Source organism: Orussus abietinus, unplaced genomic scaffold (assembly GCF_000612105.2).
Source record: "Orussus abietinus isolate OABI.00-Male unplaced genomic scaffold, Oabi_2.0 scaffold17, whole genome shotgun sequence".
NCBI classification, from domain to species: Eukaryota; Metazoa; Arthropoda; class Insecta; order Hymenoptera; family Orussidae; genus Orussus; species Orussus abietinus.
Genome location: NW_019395988.1, coordinates 105,456 through 126,182, shown reverse-complemented (window position 1 = coordinate 126,182; position 20,727 = coordinate 105,456). Strand labels below are relative to the sequence as shown.

Here is a 20,727-nt window from a genome sequence, read left to right as displayed (position 1 = left end):
CGTACAGTTCCGCATGCAACGAGTAAACAGCGACCCCTCGCATTCAGAACGATTGTCTAAAAATAAAAACGATATTTCGGCTTCGCTTGAACTAACCGAGCGTACAAGTAATTCTCGTATAAAATTATTTCCACGTAAAACGTCTAACGCCTTAAAATCATTTAGAAACGTACCGTTAAACGAAGGGAGATTACTTAAAACGCCTGTCAATATATATAAGGAGTCAATCGATATATCACAATAATAATGGTAGATATAGATTTTGAAGGAATTAGTACAGAGTAAACGTACAAAAATACTTCCCGCAGATGGGAACGTGATAATTCACTAAAACGTGGAAACACCGCGCCACTACTTTGACATATCGCGCACTTTCTCTCTTTTCAAAAATTATATATATATATATATATAATAATACGATTGTGCAACATCACAAGTCAGAAGTCACATGATAATCGTAGGCCGCCATACTACTCCTTAGCTAACGTTAACAGTGGTTAAAATGCTACGTCACTTCGAAGGTGGCATGTGGCACCGTAGAGTGTATACGATATATATTTATGTATAACGAACCGCACGTGAGATTAATGCGCGCGGGAAATCAGTTAAGGATGTACATGATTAAAAAATTATTCCTTCTGGAGCAACGAGAAGTTAGAAACGGTCCCGACACTGTCTGGTGCGAAGTCTTCGAAAGAACTGCGATTCGGATTTAAAGTATCGTTTGAAGATTACCCGGAGAAAATGATCTGAATCTAAAAAGATACGAATTGAGATTTATAGCCATCTAGTATATAATGTCTACCGTTACATGCCCAAATATATTTATTGAAACGTTATTCCGTGTCTTTTAAAGTAGTAACTGAAGTCACTGTACAGTTGCTCGTCAGGTAATCGCAGTTACCTTATGATCGCATACACGTGATTTAGATCATTCTTTCCCTGTAGCCTGAATTCTTCCTTCTTAATAATAATACGCGAGCAAGTAGATGCAACGTTAAGTAACGTTACCGTAACCACGACCACCGTACCGACGGCTAATAACGAGTAAATGCATTATCGTTTACGCAGTTGCGATTCCTCAGGCGTACACTTAAGCTCACTCTTTCCTCTGCCATTCATTCGCTCGCTTTTTCTCGCTTTCCTTTTGCTTTCCTTTTGCTTTCTTTCGCTCTCTCGTTCTCGCTTTCGCACAGCACGTACAGTACACAAGTAGTAATGGAGTAACAACGAGTTTCACTCGAAACAACTCACGACGTACAATTTTTTTTCTTTTGTTTCATAAGTGTCACACCCAACATCGTACACGAATAACGATAAGGTCTATTGTCACCACGATTGATTGAGAAGAATTACTCGCTAGTATTACTTAAGTTCCCGCTCTTATTGTAACTCCCCGGTGATTCGTTCTACTTTTTTCTCATCGTTTTGAAAACCAAATAGCTTATCTGAAGATTTATTCGATATTGCACGCAGAGACAACCTCGATTGTTTCTAAATTCCTTAATCGAACCATGCTTGGATCTCGAACCAGTAAGGCATGTTTCGAATCTCTTAAATATCCTATGACCTTTTTTGGAACAGATACTCATTACCTTTGAGCACAGTATATATATATAAAGATATCTAACATTCTACAGCGCTTTACCTAAGAAATAGTTTCGCTCCCAACCAAGTGCACAGGAATTCTTTTTTTTTTTTTTTTCGTTGACGTTTATGCTTTAAATCACACGATGCAAGGGAGCAACTTAGAGTTGCCTTGTTAATATTAAAAAATGCAATAAATACTTTGGACCGTACTCCATAGGGGAAAGCAAGATCGAATAACAATTGTGGCAGTGGATGACTTTGAAATAAATGCTAAACGTACTTACACGCTCTCTACTCAGTCGCGGCAGCATAAAAAAAAGAGGAAGAAAAAAAAAAGAAACAAGTTGCAGACTCGATGACATTTCTTGTAAAGTTTGGCATTCATTTAGAGAATAAAAAAAAAACGAGGGAAACGTTAAAAATGACAGTGCGAACGTATCCGACGAGTTGGCACGTAAGTCGCGTCTCGACTTTCAACGGTAAATGTATATATACTTGCTTTGCCACTCCGTTACACGTGATAAAATACTTAAAAAGATGCGATGCGTATACACACATACAGAGGTGACACGCTCCCCCTCGCGCGCGTCGCAGGAAAAAGGAGGCGAGAGTATGTATTCATACGTACGGATCTCTACGTATGCATACACGCAGTCACGATATATTTGTCTATTCTGTCTACCGCTAGCAAACGACAACATGTTTGCTTTAAAAGACTCATCTAAAACCGCATACCTAGAACTCTCAGTCGGCACGATAATATATAATGAACGAAGAATCAACAAGATCGCTCGGTTTTCCACCACCGAGCCGATCATTAATACTTATCTCACCGCAAGACCTCGATATTAACACCTTGAACGCGATTTCGTACGACTCTGTACACCAACCGATAGAATCTATTATTGCCGCAAAAGACGAGTCGACGACCTAACGTCGAACCGCGAGTACCTTAAGTCAGCCTCCATTCCGATATGGAATTGCGAAATTCACCGTCTTCTCCGATAATAAACTCCACGCTTTCAACTCGAACAGCCTAATATCTCCCTTACGGTCTCCCTTACGGTCTCCCTTACGGGTTTCCGTCACGACTATGCGAATTACCGATGGTCTCGCGTGTAGTAAATACTGAGTACAGGAGCGTCGTTTGGGGTCGGCCACGCTCGCTAACGGAAACACATTTTACATTCTTTATATCACCATGATTTGCGTCGTACGAGGGTGTTCACTAGTCTCGAGATACCACTTTAACTTATGAATATTCGTAACATTAATCTCAAGATTCTAGAATGCTCATACTTCCAGGAATTCACCCTCACTCGGTGAGATATTCTCTCTTCTCGCGATAGATATAAGAACTTCTTAATCAAGGATTACTTAACCCGAGTTGATCACCTTCAGATAGTTACCAAACAATGGATTTGAATCGCCGATTAACTTAACTTTCGTCGGTGCAACGCGAACTGTACTAATTCAAGATTAATCACAGTTAAAAGTTCTCACCCTAATCACGGTCGGCGTAACCGGCTTTCGGCGAGATACTCGAAATTTAAACTCGCAGCCATAGAGGGTGCAAGGAGTCCAGACAGGAAACCAGGGCGCAAAAGTTTTGCCGCCACTTGTCCACTTTCATTTTAACTTCGTTCCAATTTCGACGAGCGTGACCGGCCCGTTTGCGAGACGAGCGAAAGTAATTCCGTTCGCAGGATCTCGCGGAAAATCGGGGAGGGCTTCCGAGGGTCCTACTTCTGCTGGCGGGCGAAATTCGGAAGTCAAAAGGACTTGACTCGATTCCTGGGCACCTGCGCGTCCCTGGCCTGGCTACGCGACGGCGTCGGCGTCGACGCCGACGTCGACGCGACGGCCGCGGGTCTTGGAGGACGAGAGTGCTTTCGGCCGAAACGAAAGAGTCGTCAGAAAAAAATTACCTCCTCTTCCAGGGGCTGTTCCGCTCGCTGTTGCTGTTGCTGTTGTTGCTGCTGCTGCTGCTGCTGCTGCTGCTGCTGCTGCTGCTGCTGCTGCTGCTGCTGCTGCTGCTGCTGCTGCTGCTGCTGCTGATGGTGATACGACTCGGGAGGAGACCGTGTGATTCTCAGCGACCTGTTCGGCGGATGCGTGTGGGTCGTATTTCCGTTGTTATGGTTGTGTCCATTGCCGAGTTCCGGCGACGAAACGGTAGACGTCGTCACGATCGCGGGACTACTTCCGGTTCTGGAATGACGATCCGGACTGTTGTTGCTCACGGCACTTCCACACCTGGGAACACGACACGAAGATAAAGCAAATCTCCATAAAAAATGAAGATACCGAGTTTGGCTAAAGTATAAATTGCTATGTATAAAACTGGCATGAAAATTGAATATATAACCAACTCGGGTAATTCTCATTGCAACTCGAGTCGATAAGGTACACGATTCGTCACATCGCAAGCGCAAATTACGTACAGAAACTGTACCGACCGAATGACTCGAATAAATAAATATCTAGATAGTATAGAAGCGACTCCGGAACCTGGAATTGTTGTTGTTGCTGCCGCTGGCGAGCTTTAGGGGCAGTTGCTGCTTCACAGGGGGCAGACTGCTCTGAACCTTTTGCTGATTGGTGGCGCTGATCAGATTCAACGGGATTCTCTTCACGTCCGTCTGCGTCTTGCGAGATTGCACCGCGTCGGCCCCTCCTTGCACGGGATGGGACAGATGAGTCGCGGCGGGACCAACCGCCGGAGATGCCACCAAAGAAACGCCTTGGCGTTCCAGGGCCTCCAGGCGTCGATAGAGTTGGTCCCTTTGCTGGGTCACGTCCCTCTGCTCCGCGGCCAGCTGTTCCCGGAGCCTCGCCAGGTCGGCGCGCTCCTCGTCCAGCTGGCTCCTCTCCTGCTGGCTGGCCGCACGAAATGCCTCCTTCTCCCGGGTGAGCTGGTCCTGGAGGTTCCTCAGCTCCTCCAGCTGGCGGTTGGTGTTCGGCCTGGCATAAGATCGGATCGGAACTTGAAAATGGTCACGTTTTGGTAACTTTAGTCATTCTCAAGTTTACCTGTTGCCAGATGCCTTTCCCGTTCCTCCTTCCTTGCACGCTGCCAGGTGCGCTTGCAAGCTGTCGATGGTCGTCATCTGGTTGCTGATGATGCACAGCAACGTGTACACGTTGTGCGACAACTGAACGGCAGCCAATCGCTGGTCCTTCTGCATCTCCAGCTCGTCTTCCTCTCTCACTTCCGAGCTCTCTTCCAGGCGTTCGCCTGTTTTCGGTGGGGGGACGACCGTCTGCAAGGCCGGTGGGTCGCGCCACGGATATCGTTCCTGAAAACGTATTTAATTATCGGGAAAGTTATCTTATTTACTCGTGCTTATACTCGTACTTATTTTCATCTTTGACTCTACTAGCGTTCCAGGGCTACCTTGTTGTGATCGAAGCCAGCGAATGTCTCGGCTCGCCGAGGAATACAGGGGGACGGCGAAACGTACGCCTCGCTGTGCCTATCGCCAACGGAACTCAGACTTCTCGACAAAGTCGCTCCTCCTGTGCTAAACGACAACGAGCTGGTGAGGCGAGTCGCTTCTTGCACCGCCAACAGTACCTGGAAACCAAACTCCCTCGTTAAGTCAAGCCAATGCAGACTGCCAATTGGAACGCGTCCAGTAAAACAGGAGGAAAAACTCACCTCTTGCCACTGCTGCGAGGAGACGACTCCGTCACCGCGAACCAGTCTCGTGTAATCCGGCAGCTCCTTTTCGCTTTTTTCTGCCTTTTCGCTGTCGCTTTCGTTACCGCTCCACATACTGGCCGTCTCTAAGAGCCTCATCTGCAGCCCCATCTTCTCCTCGAACAGCAACGCCTGCTCCGCGTCCTTCTTGCGCAGCTCGTCTGAAGAAACGAGAAATGAATGCAATCAAGGTGCCGAGAATTCCATTTCATCTCGACTGCGCCCTTACAGAGCAATTATGATAAATGGACACGCACCCACGATGCTGATAATATGCGACTCTTTGGCCTTGGCGATGCGTTGTCTCTCGTCGGTGGAGAGCATCGAAATGGAGGAAGATCTCACGTCTCTCGGTTCGTTGCTGTTGAGGCTCTCCCTTTCGGCATCGGTCTCGCTTTCGGTTTCCTGAGGACACGCCTCAACGGCTGATCGAATCGCCTGTATCCAGATCTGCTTGTCCTTCGGCTTCTGGACCTTAAGCTCGAACATCTCCGGCTCGACGGGGTTGCTGCTCAATAGGTAGATGCCTCTAGACTCCTGGCCAGCTTTTTCCCGCACCAGAAGTTTCTGGAGCGACACGATGCCGGTCTTGTTCTCGGGCACGAAGAACGCGTACTTCTGGTCCCTGGTCTCGGCCAGGAAGAAGAGCACATCCGAGAGGACGACCACGACGACGGACGTCATCTTGCCACGGCCCAGCATCAGATACGCGGTGCCCTCGAACTTCAGGTTCCTGCCGCAGCTCAGGATGTCGGACTTCTTGAACTTCACGCTGCGGTACATGGCGAATGACTTGGCGTCGACCCTGTTGTAAATCTCCAGCTTGCGATCCTCGCGTTCCTTATCGGCCACGCAGGCGTCCACGTCGGCCAGGATCTCTTTGACCAGCGCGAGAGCCCTCCTCAGGTTTTCCCCTTCCTCGGGCAGGATTCCAGTCTTGATCAACGGCTCCACGAGAAGCGGATACTTGGTCAATCTCTGAGTCACGAACAGAATGCACTCCGGGATGCCCTTCTTCTTCAGCAGCGGGTTCGTCTGGCAGTACCTGACGAAACGCGCGAATCGCGGATCGTGTCGCAGATAATACTTGTACGCGTCGACGGCGTCCCGATGGCGACTGCAGAATTCCCCGTAGGCGCTCTTCATCCTCAACGAGTTCTCCCCGGAGAACTGGTCCACCAGGATGTCGGCTATGGTGAAGACCACTGCGTTCGCGTTTTGTCTCCGGCGCAGCTTCAGCAGAAAGTGCAGGTGGATGTCGATGAGATCTCGGAGCCTGGGGAACATACGCTCCAGGTCTTGCGACCCGAACCGGAAGTGCCGTCGAATACCCTCCGCGAATATCCTCTCCATCGCCAGGAGCACCAGGCAGTGGTGCTTCTCCGTCAACACGAACTCGTAGATGTGCTCCTGTCGCTTGACTTCGCGCTCGCAGTTGTCGACGAGGCTCAGGGCGACGTTCCGTCCGATCGCTGCGCTCCAGGAGTCGGGCTCCTCTTTCCCGAGGCCCAGGGCAGGATCCAGGCCCTCCAGGTCGCCCACGGTGAACTGGTGCGCGTCTTCTCCGAAGTCGAATTCCTCCCAAACGCTGAAACGATTGGACGGAAAAATAATTATCAGTGGTTTACATTTTTTATTTTTCATTCAATCTTATAACCGTTGAGTACCTGGCGACGTCGCGATGCTGTCCGCTGCCGTCCCCATCCTTTTCCTCGTTGATGGTTTGACTGAAAGAGAGAATACTCTTCCTATTAGAATACTTGACCCCGGCCAATCCGCACCGGTTTTCAGGGACCCCCTGAGGGACAGAGCGCAAAAACTGGCCTGTTTCTTTACTAACTGTAGCGCCCTTTACTCCGCCGATGCCAAATCCTGAAAGAACCGACTGTACGAATGGATTAGATGAGTGGCAAAACCAAAACGAAACTTCGGCTCCGGTTTGTGGAAACGGCTCTTGCGAATTTATCGGAGACACCCAAAAAAGAAGCAAACCCCGGAGAAAAAGGAACGCTTGATGGATGGGAGCGAGAGACGAGCACGTTCACATATTTATATTTATAAATCTATACATGTACGTAAAGGACGAATCGACAAGATCAGGAAGAAGGGAGAAAAGAGTTAGAGGAGAACCGCGTGATCTACCTTCGCATCTTCGACAGGTAATCACCGTTTCTGCTGACGAAAACTTGAAGGGCCGCTTGTGACTTTCCGGAAGACTCGGTGAATGTACAGCTTCGTGTAATAGCAAGACTAATTGGAGAACGTATTCGGCAGGATAACGAAAAATCAGCGACGAGCGGAGAGATTTGAAGAAGCAAGCGGATCGGAAGCACAGGCAGGAGAGACACCGAGAGAGACGTACACGGGTGTATATTTTTCATTTTTACAAAAACTGAAAGCCAGTTGATTTTAAATTTCTGCAAAAATGCAATTTCAATCAACGTGAGTTTAAAAGAAACTGGAAAAGCGTGGAAAATATTTTATGTCCAGCTCAGCTCCTAAAGTAAATTTTCTCTCGGTGCAACGGGACCCATAGTCGAGTTTAAAACGACCTCGCGCGTATCCCGAGGCATCTCTCTCTCTGTCACATGGAGATCAGCGATTGAAGTAAGTGAAACCGAAGGAAGAACGAGCCGTTATACGTCTTTAACCGAGAGATATAGGAGAACGTACACGCAAAACAGAAACGAACGAACGTCTCGACAAGGACAGGTGTGAGGCACAGATCATCACAATCTGAAACTTACTTGACTCCGAGCTTGGTGGCAACTCGCCGCCAAGGGCTGTAGCTCGTCACGGCTTTCTTGCTGTTAATTTCCCTTTTATCGTCGAACGATCGATCGGTTTGTCGTGGTTGCACGAGAGGGAATGCACGGGGGAAGGAAAAAGCACACACTGCATTAGCGCAACTTGAAATTGCCTAGCGCCGATTCCCCTCCACCTCGCCATCCCTTTTCATTACCATTTCGCCATTTCCTAATCCCCGTAATCATTTCGACTCTAATCCTAAAATCGTCTTTCGTCAAGGGAATCCGATTTATTCCCATAGATTCCGACGAATGCCCTCTTTCGGCCCGCAAAGTACATATTGGCGCGCAGTGGTCAAAAGGCGCATATTTTGAGCGATAAAAATATTACTTATATGCTTAATGAATTTGTGTTTCAAGTTTTTTTTCCTCTCTTTCTCTGTATATGTACTGACATTCACGGCACATAGACCTTGCACTTTATTAATATCAAAACGTGCAAATCCATATAAAAACTTGAAATGTAAGATCACAAGCACGTATACGATTTTTCTCGCCCTAACAATGCACATTTTGGACCAAATCGCGGCGAATGGTTTGCGCTTGCAGCCGCTCAAAATAAGCAACGTAACGATATCACGGCTGTTTAATTTAAAGGCAACTATTTATGCGTTCAATCCAGAGGGAAAGCGGGGTTCTACGTTTCCGGTAAGTCTCGCAATCGCTAAGGAACTCAAGTCACTGCTCTATTCGTGTCAGGTTCGGTTCTGCAAAAGTAGACGTCGTTCGAGCACCTTAGAGACAAAAGGACGGTCTCGTATAAAAAAAAAAATATATGTATAATATATCTATAAGTTTTGCATTCCCTGCTGTAAGCACCGTCGATCGAGCTACTCACTACGACACAACGACCCGTGGACGGATAATGCCGGTAAATGTCTGCCACTGTGTCAGTTGGAATGCTAAATTGCAAAACCAAGTGTTAAGAAGAAGCCTTCCTTGGACCAAAGTCTCGGAGCGATGCCTCAATTTAAATCTATCGTTTCTCCTACTTTTCGTTTTTGCTTCTGTGAATTTAAACGCTCCTCTTCTACTCTTGGCAACGACTCGACGAGCTCCGAGCTTTGGTACAGCAGTGCTGGCAGCGTGCGCATTTTCATCCAAAGAAACGAAAAGTCCAATGCAATCGAAGACCCCTCGTACGGGTGGCTTACCTTCCGCTACCAGAGGACAAGGGCAACGGCAACGACGAGGTGGATCCCCTCTTCGCGTTGCTGCTCGACGATATCGAGGAGACGCTGGACATGGATTTCGACGTGGTCTTGTTGGAGTGCTGCTTCGACTTGGTGCACTCCCCTGGCACCTGGTCCTTGCATCCTTGACTCTGGTGAACGACCGTTCCACAATCTGCGTTCCACAATATACAATTGATTAATTGGGGCCGCTTCGACGCCATTTTCAAACCACTTTAAGACTTCCGATACTAACTTTCGCAGTGCAAAATCGACTTATTGGAGAACTGCTTCATGCAGAAGTCACACACGAGGTTCCCCTGGGTGCCCGCGACGACCGCTGTCCATTGATGATGCTGTTGACTAGACTTCTTCCCGCTCTTGTCCTGCGGCAAGATAACGAGATCAAAAATGCACAAGTCCAACTCTTTGGCCATTACACGGACGTACCTTCTTTTTCCGGAAAAAGAGCGACCCACGCTTTCTCCTTGTCTTCTCCGAGTGATGATCGTCGTACGTAGTGCCACTAAAAATTATCACGTAAACATCACCATACTAAATATGCAGGTAATAGTGGAAATACAGGTCGAAAGTAAAGGCATTAAAAACGTCTACAGAGCAGACTGTCGCTCATGAAATATTTATGACAAACAAATATATAAATATAAAAGAACGGATCTACCTAAAGATCTCACAACCTACCAGAATGTTCCAGAAATTCTCGGAGAAATTTATGAACGTCTAAAAAAATCTTCTCTTTTGACCCAAACTGCGTATTAACCAATGACATCCTTCTACCATTTCTCATCATCTATACAGTTTATCTTAAGGTGACGTCAAAGTGGCATCAGCCTTCTTTCACATCCCCTTGAGGGATTGTCCCCGGATTCGCCGTAAAAAAAAAAAAGAAAAAAAGGAGAAGAAAAGGAAAAAATTATTCATCCTTGAGCTCATGGAACATCCGGATACATCGAAGCAGGACCAGGCAGTAAGTACAGTGGCAATAATTACTCAATGTCGGAACTACTTGCTTACTTGCGGACTAACCGCCTTGCGGAATAGCTAGACTTAGTGATAAGGATGCAAAAAACCGTGGCAAAACCGTGGCAAAACCGTGGCAAAACCGTGGCTAAACGTGGCTAAATGTCGCTAAACCGATCCCTCGCCGTTGACGAGAGGACCGACGTTTCTACTCACTCGGTCAGGAGCTCATCCAGAGAAGTCTGAGCATTCGGCGTGCCGTCACGGATTAAATCTTCATGGAACCCACGGCCATGGGTTGTGTGAAGGTCCTCGGTTTCGGTCTCGCTTCCGCTACCCTTTTCGTTTCTTTCATGCCGGCTGCCGCGTAGGACGTTGGCAAACGGTCAAGTGCAAACACAAACTATACGACTATTGTGGTTAAGGAGGGCCGCAACCAAAATTTCCCACCCAGTGTGCGATACCAGGACTTATTCTACCGAGAATGGTGCTCAACGAGGAAGGGTAAAAAGCGAAGTCCGACCGGGAAAAGACACCGATTCTCGAGCGCGTAATTTGCCTCGTTCAACCTGCCAAAGCATTACCTTAATCGGGCTGGATTACACCGTGAGCCGCTTAAAGTTTCTCGCTGAACAAGGCATCGCCATTGTGGCGAGATTACGGTCAAAGTCGCGATACTCCTGATATTTAGACTTCACTTTCGCGTCTCGGGTGTACGACATGTCTCGCGTCTAATTATGTGCTCTACGTGTCGAAGGGGATCTAAGGAAGTTCAGTTTTGAACGGTACTCCGGACATGCTTTAAGTTCAGCTAGCTACACAAGTGCAACAAAGGTATATAGCGAGCAAGCACTTGGAGTGGATGCAGACAAGGCCCGTTTCGTAGCCAGGCGATTAACGGGCCGTGACTCCATCCCACACTTCGAGGATGCACACTGACTTTATCCGAATACATAAACCGAGGCTTAATTAGATCGAAAGCTAGATCGTCAGAGTTGAAATACTTTGGCTTCCGGAAAAGGGAGCAACAGTCGAGTCCGAGTCGTTCCGACGGCTCGAAAGCCCTCGCGTGCGATTCCAATCTAGCTTTCCGATCCGACCTGTCGATATCTGTTCCACTTACGTTGTAAGCGAAGGAGTGGTACGCGTCCCGGAGTCAACGAGATGCGTATGATTCGGAGGTGTGACAATGGAAGGGGTCGAGATCGACTTCTGGAGCGGTAGGCGAGATCCGGTGACCCCAGGTATAAGATTCACAGCTTCCCTCAGTCGCTGATTGTCCCTCTTCTTTATCTTCTTCTGGAACTCGCTCTGCTTAAATAGCAGGAGTTATTCAGTATATCAGTTATTAAAAAGGACTCTTCGTACTCTCTAGGACTAAGAATTAAGGTGTTATCAAAGTGGCATGAAACTGTTCTCCGAACGTGGGTTACCGAATCGTTTCAACCTCTACACCTTGAATACGAAGACTGTAAGGAGAGTCCCGACACCCATGAAATTTCATTTTTTATTATATAAAATAAAAAAAAAAATTTCACGGATGTCAAGACCTTAAAATCAAGGGGCCCGCGGTTACCTGGATGAAGTCCGCCTCGTTCAGGGAGTGAGTGCTCGCTTGTGATCTACAGGCCCTATTGCTTACGCCTGCGGAACCTGAGCGCGATTTGCTTTCTAGTTCTAGCTCCATTTCACTGTCCAGGCTATTCAGACTGATGCTCCGCTGTCGCTGGAAGAGAACATCAAATTAGGCGCTCAAAAGTGCTTAGCCTGGTAATAGAATTCATGAACCAGTTAACGTGGACACTGACTATGGTTTGCGCTTGAAGATGATCATGAGTGGAGCCCCTGTGTCTCCCGAGTCTGGAGTCCTCCAGGTCGGTCCAGCTTCGTCTTCTGTCGATGCCCTGTGAGGTCTGCGGATGGTGATGGCCGATCGCGGGAAAGTGCGTGGGAGAGCTATTGGTCGAGCAATTGACGAGGAGATCGGGATCGGATCCGCCATCCTGGTCGGCCGTTCGGCCCCCGGCATCCTGCCCGATCAAAGGGCACAACGAGGGGCAAGAAGAGCTGAGTCTCTGCGGATGGTCCATCCTCGGGATTCGACTGCTGTGGCCCAGCGTGATCAAGGTCAGGTCTCTCATCCTCTGGATGCTGTCGTGAATCTCGTGCAGCTGCTGCAGGTTGTCTTCTACGAGGCAAAACGTTCATCAGAGTGCCGCTCCGATTTCAACTATCCGACGTATTTCTCTATCTGATACCGATTTAAACCCTCACATGATGGGGGCTCAAATGATGCGTTAATTTAAATACTTAAAATGCTTCTAACAGCCAGGATAGGTATTGAACGGTGATCGAGAGGAACTCATTACCGAGGATCGGATAGTGCTTTGCCAGGCCCGGTGAATGTGGCGTCACGCTGATGATGGGCACCAAAGGATTCGACTGAGTTTGGATATTCGGACCTAGATCCAAAGTGTGCTGCGGAGGGTGCCTTTCCTGGGTCTCGTCGGCCATCGTGACGGATCGGATCTCTTTGGTGTAACTCGAGTTCGTAATCGCACCTCGTATTCCCAGGCCGGTCAGATCTCCATTAACGATGGGCACGCGACTGCAGTCGGTGTGCGAGGAGGCTATGTAATCCGTAATTACATCCTCGTCGCTGTCCTCTCCACTGTTAGGACACTCGTCTGAAACAAGGAACATAACTGAATATTAATTACCGATCATTTGGCTGGAACTTCCGATATCAAGAAAAATACCCGAACAGGCGCATTAACGAAATCAAATGATCCATTAACACGGCCTGCGAGTTCCGTGTTGAAAGTCCTCCCGTGCCAATGTCTGAAATATCCTTCAAATTGCATCTCGGTAATTTCAATCTCATACTCGGGTTTTTCGCCTCGAGTGGAAATATCGGTCTACAAAGATTGATGGCCCGACGTTTCACAGGTGTCGCCGACTTATCAGAAAACCGATATCGCGCGTCCTCCCTTTACGCCTATTGACTGCTCCTCGGGAATATGTAAACGGGAGCGCCAGCCCCGGTCTCGAAGACAATCTCAGGATCGCGCGTTACAGTTCGGCGTGTCGCACTGCATTCACCAGAAAATCAGGTCAAATTATTTGCGTTTTATTTCCGACGAGGCTACCCAGAGTCCCGCGTTAAACGGATCCGATCTTGGGAATTCTGTGAAAGATAAAAATTCATGAAAGAAAAAAATCTCTTCAACGTTTCACTTTTCGTTAACTTACTCTAGGGTAATGTTTCGCTTAAATAAAAACGAGCAATGATGAAGGTGGACACCTTGGCGACTCGCGCCACGTGTATTTTCCGCGTGCGGAGATTCCGGCGTTCCGATTAGACGTTCTGGAGTAAAAGGTGAAAAAAAATATATCAACGAAGCGTTTCACTTTTCAATACACTCTCCCTTACTCTCCCTAAAAATATTGTCCAAGAAAACGAGAAATTGGTTTATTCCTGGACATCCTCCGCACTACGACCAGAATTTAAGGAGCCTGACGGTGAGCGCCAGTCAATCGTTCTTCTCGCGATGGAGAATCGATCAGCCAATGCCCGTCTCCGAGAGGATCGTCATCTCTCGGTGCTTAGGAAACGCTTTCTCGCCCTGCCCCCGAAAATAGGCTTCGTCGGGTTTCGCCCGTGTCGTAAAAAAACCTAAATTGAAAGAGCTCTCCAAGCCGCGACCGGAGCTCCCCGGGACAGGTACGGCACATTCCCCCGCACTTATAGAATAACTTCGGGTATCCTCATCTTCCCGCACGACATTCGGCAACCACCATCAGGAAGTCCCAAACGGGTAAAGGGATCCGGGGATTTCGCGAGTCCTCGTCCACCACGTCCTGGGAAACATCCGTGACCGTTCCAAAATTCGCAATTCTCAGCCACACTGAAAAAGAGAAGGAAAGAGAGAGAGGGGGGGAACCAATTTAAAGGGCCTCCAATCGTCCCTGGTCCCAGGACGCGACACTCCGATCTCGCCCAGCGTCTCCACCGTTAAACTTCTCCCCGAGGAGGGTGAACGGGGAACGGAGAACCTCCCGTCACCGAAAAAGTCCCGTACCTCCGAGTCGAAGGTGCTGTTACCCGAGAGGCGGAGGACAGACTGTTGCTCCTGCCGCGGCTCCCGAGCGCGAATTGATCCACGGCCGTCCGCGCCACCCTCTGCCACCCTCTGCCACCCCGTCGCCCCGCCCCTGGCCACCCTGCCAACTGCGCCGGGAATTTCGCCGATCTCAATCGCGTAGGAACGAACCGATACAAGTAAATGCGAATTTCATTCTTTTTTTAAATACCAAGTACTTCCGGCATCGACCTTGGTACTCGGAATTTTAAAGATAGGGAATCTTCGAAGAATGGCAGGATAGCGCTGGAAATGGTTTTAGGAATTTCTCTTTATCGGGATTTTATACGATAATTTTATCCAACGAGATTAAACCGATGTCTCAGCTGATAGATTCGGAGTGGTTAGATATCACGTAATTGATAGTCTGGCTAATAACGCGTTCTACTTCATCATTTGTCTAGTAATTAAGGTAATGCTGTTATTCACTCCGTAATTGGGAAGGTAACTAAGGATTTAATACGGGATATTATCTTCAACTGGGATTAATCCACTCATTAATTAATCTATTTCTACAGTATCGAGCTTCTAAGTCGATACTAAATTTAGTCCCTTCGGTTTAGTTCGAGTGATTACGGTTTGATGTAAACCTCTCGCACTTCTGAACGTCAACCTATTCTATTCCTGTACAGAATTAATGAGTTATGGCTTTATCTGAAATAACCTAATGAAAGTTATCGTTGAAAGGGCGAAAATTGAGCGATAGAAATATGGACAGAAAAAGGAATAAAATGGGTGATGAGTGTTTGAAAGGTATTTACACGGTTTTAATATTTGAGAAGCACACGTCCAGGATTTGTATTCAAGCCACAGAAAAAAATCTTCTAAATCATGAAAATAGTGATTTTGAATTATTCTTTTCCTTCAAGAGAAGTATACGATTGGTCGACATTAAAATTTAGACGGATACTAAACTAAATAAGGCACTATCTGACAAATGATCGTGACTCGGAGCAGCGTAACCAAGATGAACATTACGGATATATATATAATAGGGAGGATCGAGGAGCAAAAATTTACTCTTGGACTAGTTAACAATTAGCGATAAACTTTACTCTTTTGCGACAGTTTTATTAAGATAGAAAGGAAAACGGATAAGAATCAAGAAGAATAACGTATTCCTAAATGTGTACCAAATATAAGATTACTGTAAATACATTTTTAAATGTGAAAGCATCATATGCTAAGGAATACATAAGACAATTATTAATGTACAAAAGCCATGGATGCATCTTTACACGTCATATCCGCAGAAACCATACGTTTTCATTTTCTAAAACTACCTTAAATGTCCACTTTCGCATAACCCTGAACCTTTCGATCTTCATAGATACCCTTAGCCTATTAAGGTTAAAAAGAAGAGCATCGGTCTGACCTCATAAGTAACCCTGGAGTTATAATCTGAATCAAAAGCAACTTACCGGACGAAAACAGAGCTGGCCCTTCGTGTCGTTTTTCCATGCCTCTCCTCTTTCTGGGAACGTGCAAACAGGAGTCCCTCGACGGTACAACACCAACCTATAAAAGATACAATAAATTATATGTCTCTTTACATCATCGGATAATTCAAATATGCTCAAACTGCGAAAGCAAATACTTCACGGTGTCATTTGTATAATTTTTGGCTCCGAACAAGAGCTTGCCACGAGTAAACAACGCGAGCTTCAGAAATGTCCAAACACGCTCTTAGAACCCACCCTTCTTGAATTGTTTCTTAAGTAAAAGCGACATTGTTGCCAGGGAAAGACATACTGACAGGTAACGTTTGGCCAGGGTAATTTGCGAATTACAACGCTGGCCAGGGAGTGACATATCAATGGCGAGGATACCTTTAAAGTTCACGTCCCGATATCGCTCCAGTTTCTCATGGAGAAGCGGGATATTTTGACACCAATCTCTATATATTACACTCAAGGTGCGACGACCATTTTATACAGCCAGGCACACGCACTTCGATGTCATTAGAACGTAGTATGCGCAAGTATGCGTTCATCGGCTGGGATAACAGTATATTGTACGCACACACGAAGCACACGAAAGCACACGAAAGCAACCCCCCATCATGGCTTCGACGTCGGGCCAGTACAAAGATGGCGGTATTTCCTGCAAAGGAAGGAAGAAAGGGGTCGCGTTCTTTTATGCACCCCTTTCAACGCGACGCGATCATTTATGCACCGTGTACAAAAACCCTGACAAAAACTCACCATTTTGTAACCACATAACCTCGATTTTGTGATTTTTCGTCCGAGATGCATATTATTTCTCAAAATCTTTAAATTCAAGTTCAGTCGTTTGAAATGGTGTGCTTGGGTTTGCCAAGGTCGTTACAATTCGTGAACCAAGGTTAGCTCTCTTGATCTCTCTCGACTCCACGGTCGACGGACGATTACGCAGGTGGCACCACCTTTGAATTGCCGGGCGAACCTTCTGGCCGAACGACTCCGGGTTACCGACCGTTACGTTCTCCTTTTAGCAACCCCGATTTGCGGCCTTGCGCTTGTCTGCCGTCACGAAAACGAGCGACAGGGCGACGTGTACGATTTCCCTTAGTCGAGGATGTCCGCGATGCTGTCTAACTGTTCGCGGATCGCGCCCCGGGCCTTGATACGTCTCAACGTGCTGCAGGCGCAGGTAAACCTATTCAGCTATATTAAGTACGAGTTCCCGAACCTTGGGGAGGCCTTCGTCGGCTATCGGCCTGTTTCAAATCGTTCTTCAATTCCGATAAAGAAATCGAGGCCCCACCGCGCCGTCTACGTGGAAATCTCGCCTCGTCCCTCGAGAGCTCGTTATATAATCATTCACGAGCGGCTCGAGTCATTCGCACCTGCTTCGTCAGCCCGAAAATGCTATCCCTTTCATTGTAGTTCGATACCAAAGATTCTACTAGATGATTAAAAGTTGTCCTTCACTATTCGGTTACTTTTGGCTCGCTTCTGTCCGAGTCAAGCGCTGAGTATTTCCGTCACTTTGCCTAAACCTATCTGTCTTCGCGTTACCGTCATTGTTATGTCATTAAACATGAGCGTGGGTGGGATTTCCCTGACAAATGGGTCAGCTTTCATCGAGCCATCAGGTGTGACAGGAATGCGATGCACGCACTTGCCCTGATTCCATTTAGAGTCTTGACTTTGTTGAGAGATTTATTTTTAGCTACACTGATAGAGATAACGAACGGTGATATTGGTAACTTAAGTCATGAGTTTTAGAACAAAGTGCGTCATAAAGCATGGACCGGTTACTTACTTTTTATTTACTTTTTCGCAGGTCGTGAGATCCTTGCATCGTGAAGGTGAGGTTTTACCTCGGTGTCGTAGGAATAGAAATTTTATAATAAGTCGGAATTGTCTTTTGATCTATAGAGGTGATATTTTTTTTTATAGGACGCCTCGTGTTCATCCAATCCAAATGTGCGAACGATACGATATCATTACTGTAAGTTGAGCATCAAGGACAGGATATTATTCTTGGTGACTCTAGTGTATAAAAATCTTTCATTAAATGTTTGTGCCATAGTTATAGTACGACTTGTTTGTTCTCATGGTACCAACGAATTGGCGATCATTGTAATATCCTCTTTCTCTCAGCCGAACGAAGGAAAGAGAAGCGTACCACTGGAAGCTGCAAACAAGGCAAATAAGATCGACCTCGGCACTATGTAAGTGTAAGAAATAAAATCATGCCTCAGAAATAACAGGAGGAATAAGTTGAAAGTATTAATTTGATATTTACAGGGGAAATAAAAGAGGTTGCTGTACCACCCTTCGCAGAAAGTGTAAGCGAAGGCGATGTCAGGTGGGATAAAAAAATTGGAGATCAAGTTAAAGAGGATGATGTATTGTGTGAAATTGAAACGGATAAGGTATGCTTGGTGTGCACTTAATTATGATTAATTGGGTAAATATAGTTGTATTTAAAACTATTATTTGCAGACTTCCGTGCCGATTCCCGCTCCTGGTCCCGGAGTGATCAAAGAGATTTTTGCTAAGGATGGACAGACGGTCAAGCCAGGGCAGAAGTTATGCACTATCGACATTGGTGCAACCGGAGGTGCTGCACCAGCAGCGGCTACGCCAGCATCTGCTGCTGCGGCTCCATCACCTCCTCCTCCTCCTCCTCCTCCACCACCACCACCTACGGCTGCCACATCTCCTCCAGCTGCCGCACCTCCTCCACCCAAACCAGCAGCTGCAGCCCCTCAGGTAACTCCCGTTCCACCTCCTGCTTCTCGTCCTCCACCACCGCAGGCGCCAACTGCGTCAATGCCAGTTGCTGCCATTAAACATGCGCAGGTAATGAAACTGTTTCAAGTACTAGGTAATTTTTATATATATATAGAATACTTGTAATGGAACGAGTAAATTATAATTTATGGAACTAGAAAAGTTCGAAGCGTCCATTTAATTGGATTTAATCGTTCCAGAGTTTGGAAGGTGCCAAAGTGCTGCTACCTCCATCGGACTACACTCGAGAGATCCTTGGTACTAGAACGGAACAGCGGGTGAAGATGAACAGGATGCGTTTACGTATTGCTGAAAGATTGAAGGAGGCTCAAAACACGAATGCCATGCTGACGACCTTCAATGAGATCGACATGAGGTCAATTGACTGTAATTTCATGTCTCTTCTATTTTGGAATCAGCTAGTAACAATACTTCTTGTCTTGCAGTCGCATCATGGAGTTCCGCAAGACCAATCAAGAAAGCTTCACCAAGAAATACGGTTTGAAGTTGGGCTTCATGAGTCCATTCATAGCAGCCAGTGCCTACGCTCTCAAGGATCAGCCAGTCGTCAATGCTGTCATCGATGGGGGAGACATCGTCTACAGAGACTATGTCGACATCAGTGTGGCCGTTGCCACCCCGAAAGGTCTCGTTGTTCCTGTGCTCCGCAGTGTAGAGAACAAGAACTTCGCTGAAATCGAGATCGCACTGGCAGCCATAGGAGACAAGGCCAGGAAAGGGAAGATCACCGTCGAGGACATGGATGGTGGCACCTTTACGATAAGCAACGGAGGTGTCTTCGGTTCCCTCATGGGAACTCCCATTATCAATCCGCCCCAGAGTGCTATCCTCGGGATGCACGGTGTGTTCGACAGACCGATCGCTGTTAAAGGACAGGTAAGAACTTCCACTGGCAGCTATTAAACCCAAAGAAGTGCAAAAACTCCCACTCGTGCATCACTTTGCAGTACTTTTAGTTGTCAAAGGTAGCTAGGAAGCATTATTTATGGAGGATTTTTTTATTCACCAAGTAATTTTTCTTCTAGGTGGTGATCCGACCCATGATGTACATAGCCCTTACTTACGACCATCGATTGATCGACGGGCGTGAAGCTGTGATGTTCTTGCGTAAAATTAAGGACGCAGTGGAGGATCCTAGAGTAATGTTAGCTGGTCTCTAAACTAGTCGCGAACACCATGGTCACGTGCCTCCTCGAAAGGAACGCGCCTCTCATCCCTTCCGAGTCATTTGTACAGTTACCTATTGTGTATTATATTTCGTTCATCGTGGTTCGCGACCAAAAACAACAGACAAGCAATGTTTTTATACTGTATTATCGTCATCTGATTCGAAGCCATGGAAGCGCCTCGTTGTTCCGAGGACGGGACTCGCAAAGTGGAAACTTTCGTTTCCTCGTTTCTACTTGGCAGCCCCTCGTCATTCTCACAGAACTGCGAATTTTCATAAATTACTCGAGGAACAACGCTTATTTATTCGAGCGATCTCCCATTATCGTTTCGCTCAGTTGTAATCGACCGTTTACCGATCGGTAGACGCCGACGCGAAATCCGTATCTTGACGTAAACGATTGTAAATAATATAAAGGTGTACTCTGTGATTAACTCCGTTTAAAGAGAAGGGTTGCGAGGCAAGGTAGTCAAGCGTTCGCTTTGTGCTGGCAGGCCAGTGATTTGTCTGCGAAATCGCGGTATATCGCTGCGATATTACATTATATTTACACCGTGCGTAGAACGAATGGTTCGTTTTATTCGTCACGTATTATGTACGATCCTCATCAAACCCGTAACCCCCCGACACCCGGGTCGAAAGTACACGTAGCGAGTAAGGTCTCTCGTACCTTCGAGCCGACATTTCTTCAGTAGTCGGATTAAAATCACTTCAATAGCTTATTTATTTTATTCCGATGACCATGATGGGTGAGTCTTTGTGGCATCAAATGCTGACGGTAGCATCTTAACGCAAAGATGTACTTTGAAATAATAAATTACACTAATCTAATTATTAATTAACGTTGGTTTTTCAATTTTTTTTTTCTGGAATACGAATTATTCGGGTTTCTTGATTGTTAACCATTTTTAATCGGATTT

The 20,727-nt window shown here is 46.7% G+C and overlaps 2 protein-coding genes across 5 annotated transcripts; one reads left to right on the top strand and one right to left on the bottom strand.

Annotated features, from left to right (window-relative positions):
- Positions 1-807: 807 nt before the first annotated feature.
- LOC105702416 (rho guanine nucleotide exchange factor 18) lies at positions 808-16,379 on the bottom strand. Of its 4 annotated transcripts, none has more exons than XM_012429967.1 (17): positions 16,225-16,379; positions 15,817-15,913; positions 12,623-12,940; positions 12,062-12,441; positions 11,830-11,979; positions 11,377-11,567; positions 10,470-10,613; positions 9,723-9,798; positions 9,529-9,658; positions 9,255-9,447; positions 6,961-7,020; positions 5,551-6,881; positions 5,252-5,454; positions 4,988-5,167; positions 4,624-4,889; positions 4,102-4,554; positions 808-3,846 (listed from the first exon to the last, which is right to left on the bottom strand). In XM_012429967.1, exons 2-17 carry the CDS (start codon positions 15,854-15,856, stop codon positions 3,504-3,506), a joined length of 4,458 nt encoding a protein of 1,485 aa, XP_012285390.1. In that variant the 5' UTR covers positions 15,857-15,913; positions 16,225-16,379; the 3' UTR covers positions 808-3,503. The 4 variants fall into 4 exon arrangements, with proteins under 4 accessions (XP_012285390.1, XP_023289745.1, XP_012285391.1 ...); XM_023433977.1 differs by having other exon boundaries at positions 11,377-11,564; XM_012429968.1 differs by lacking the exon at positions 6,961-7,020.
- A 480-nt stretch (positions 16,380-16,859) lies between these two features.
- LOC105702464 (dihydrolipoyllysine-residue succinyltransferase component of 2-oxoglutarate dehydrogenase complex, mitochondrial) lies at positions 16,860-20,239 on the top strand. Its single transcript, XM_012430052.2, has 9 exons — positions 16,860-17,026; positions 17,663-17,687; positions 17,779-17,830; positions 17,983-18,053; positions 18,130-18,257; positions 18,328-18,687; positions 18,819-18,994; positions 19,065-19,515; positions 19,665-20,239. The coding sequence occupies exons 1-9, from the start codon at positions 16,952-16,954 to the stop codon at positions 19,797-19,799; spliced, it is 1,473 nt and encodes a 490-aa protein (XP_012285475.1). The 5' UTR covers positions 16,860-16,951; the 3' UTR covers positions 19,800-20,239.
- The last annotated feature ends 488 nt before the right edge of the window (positions 20,240-20,727 follow it).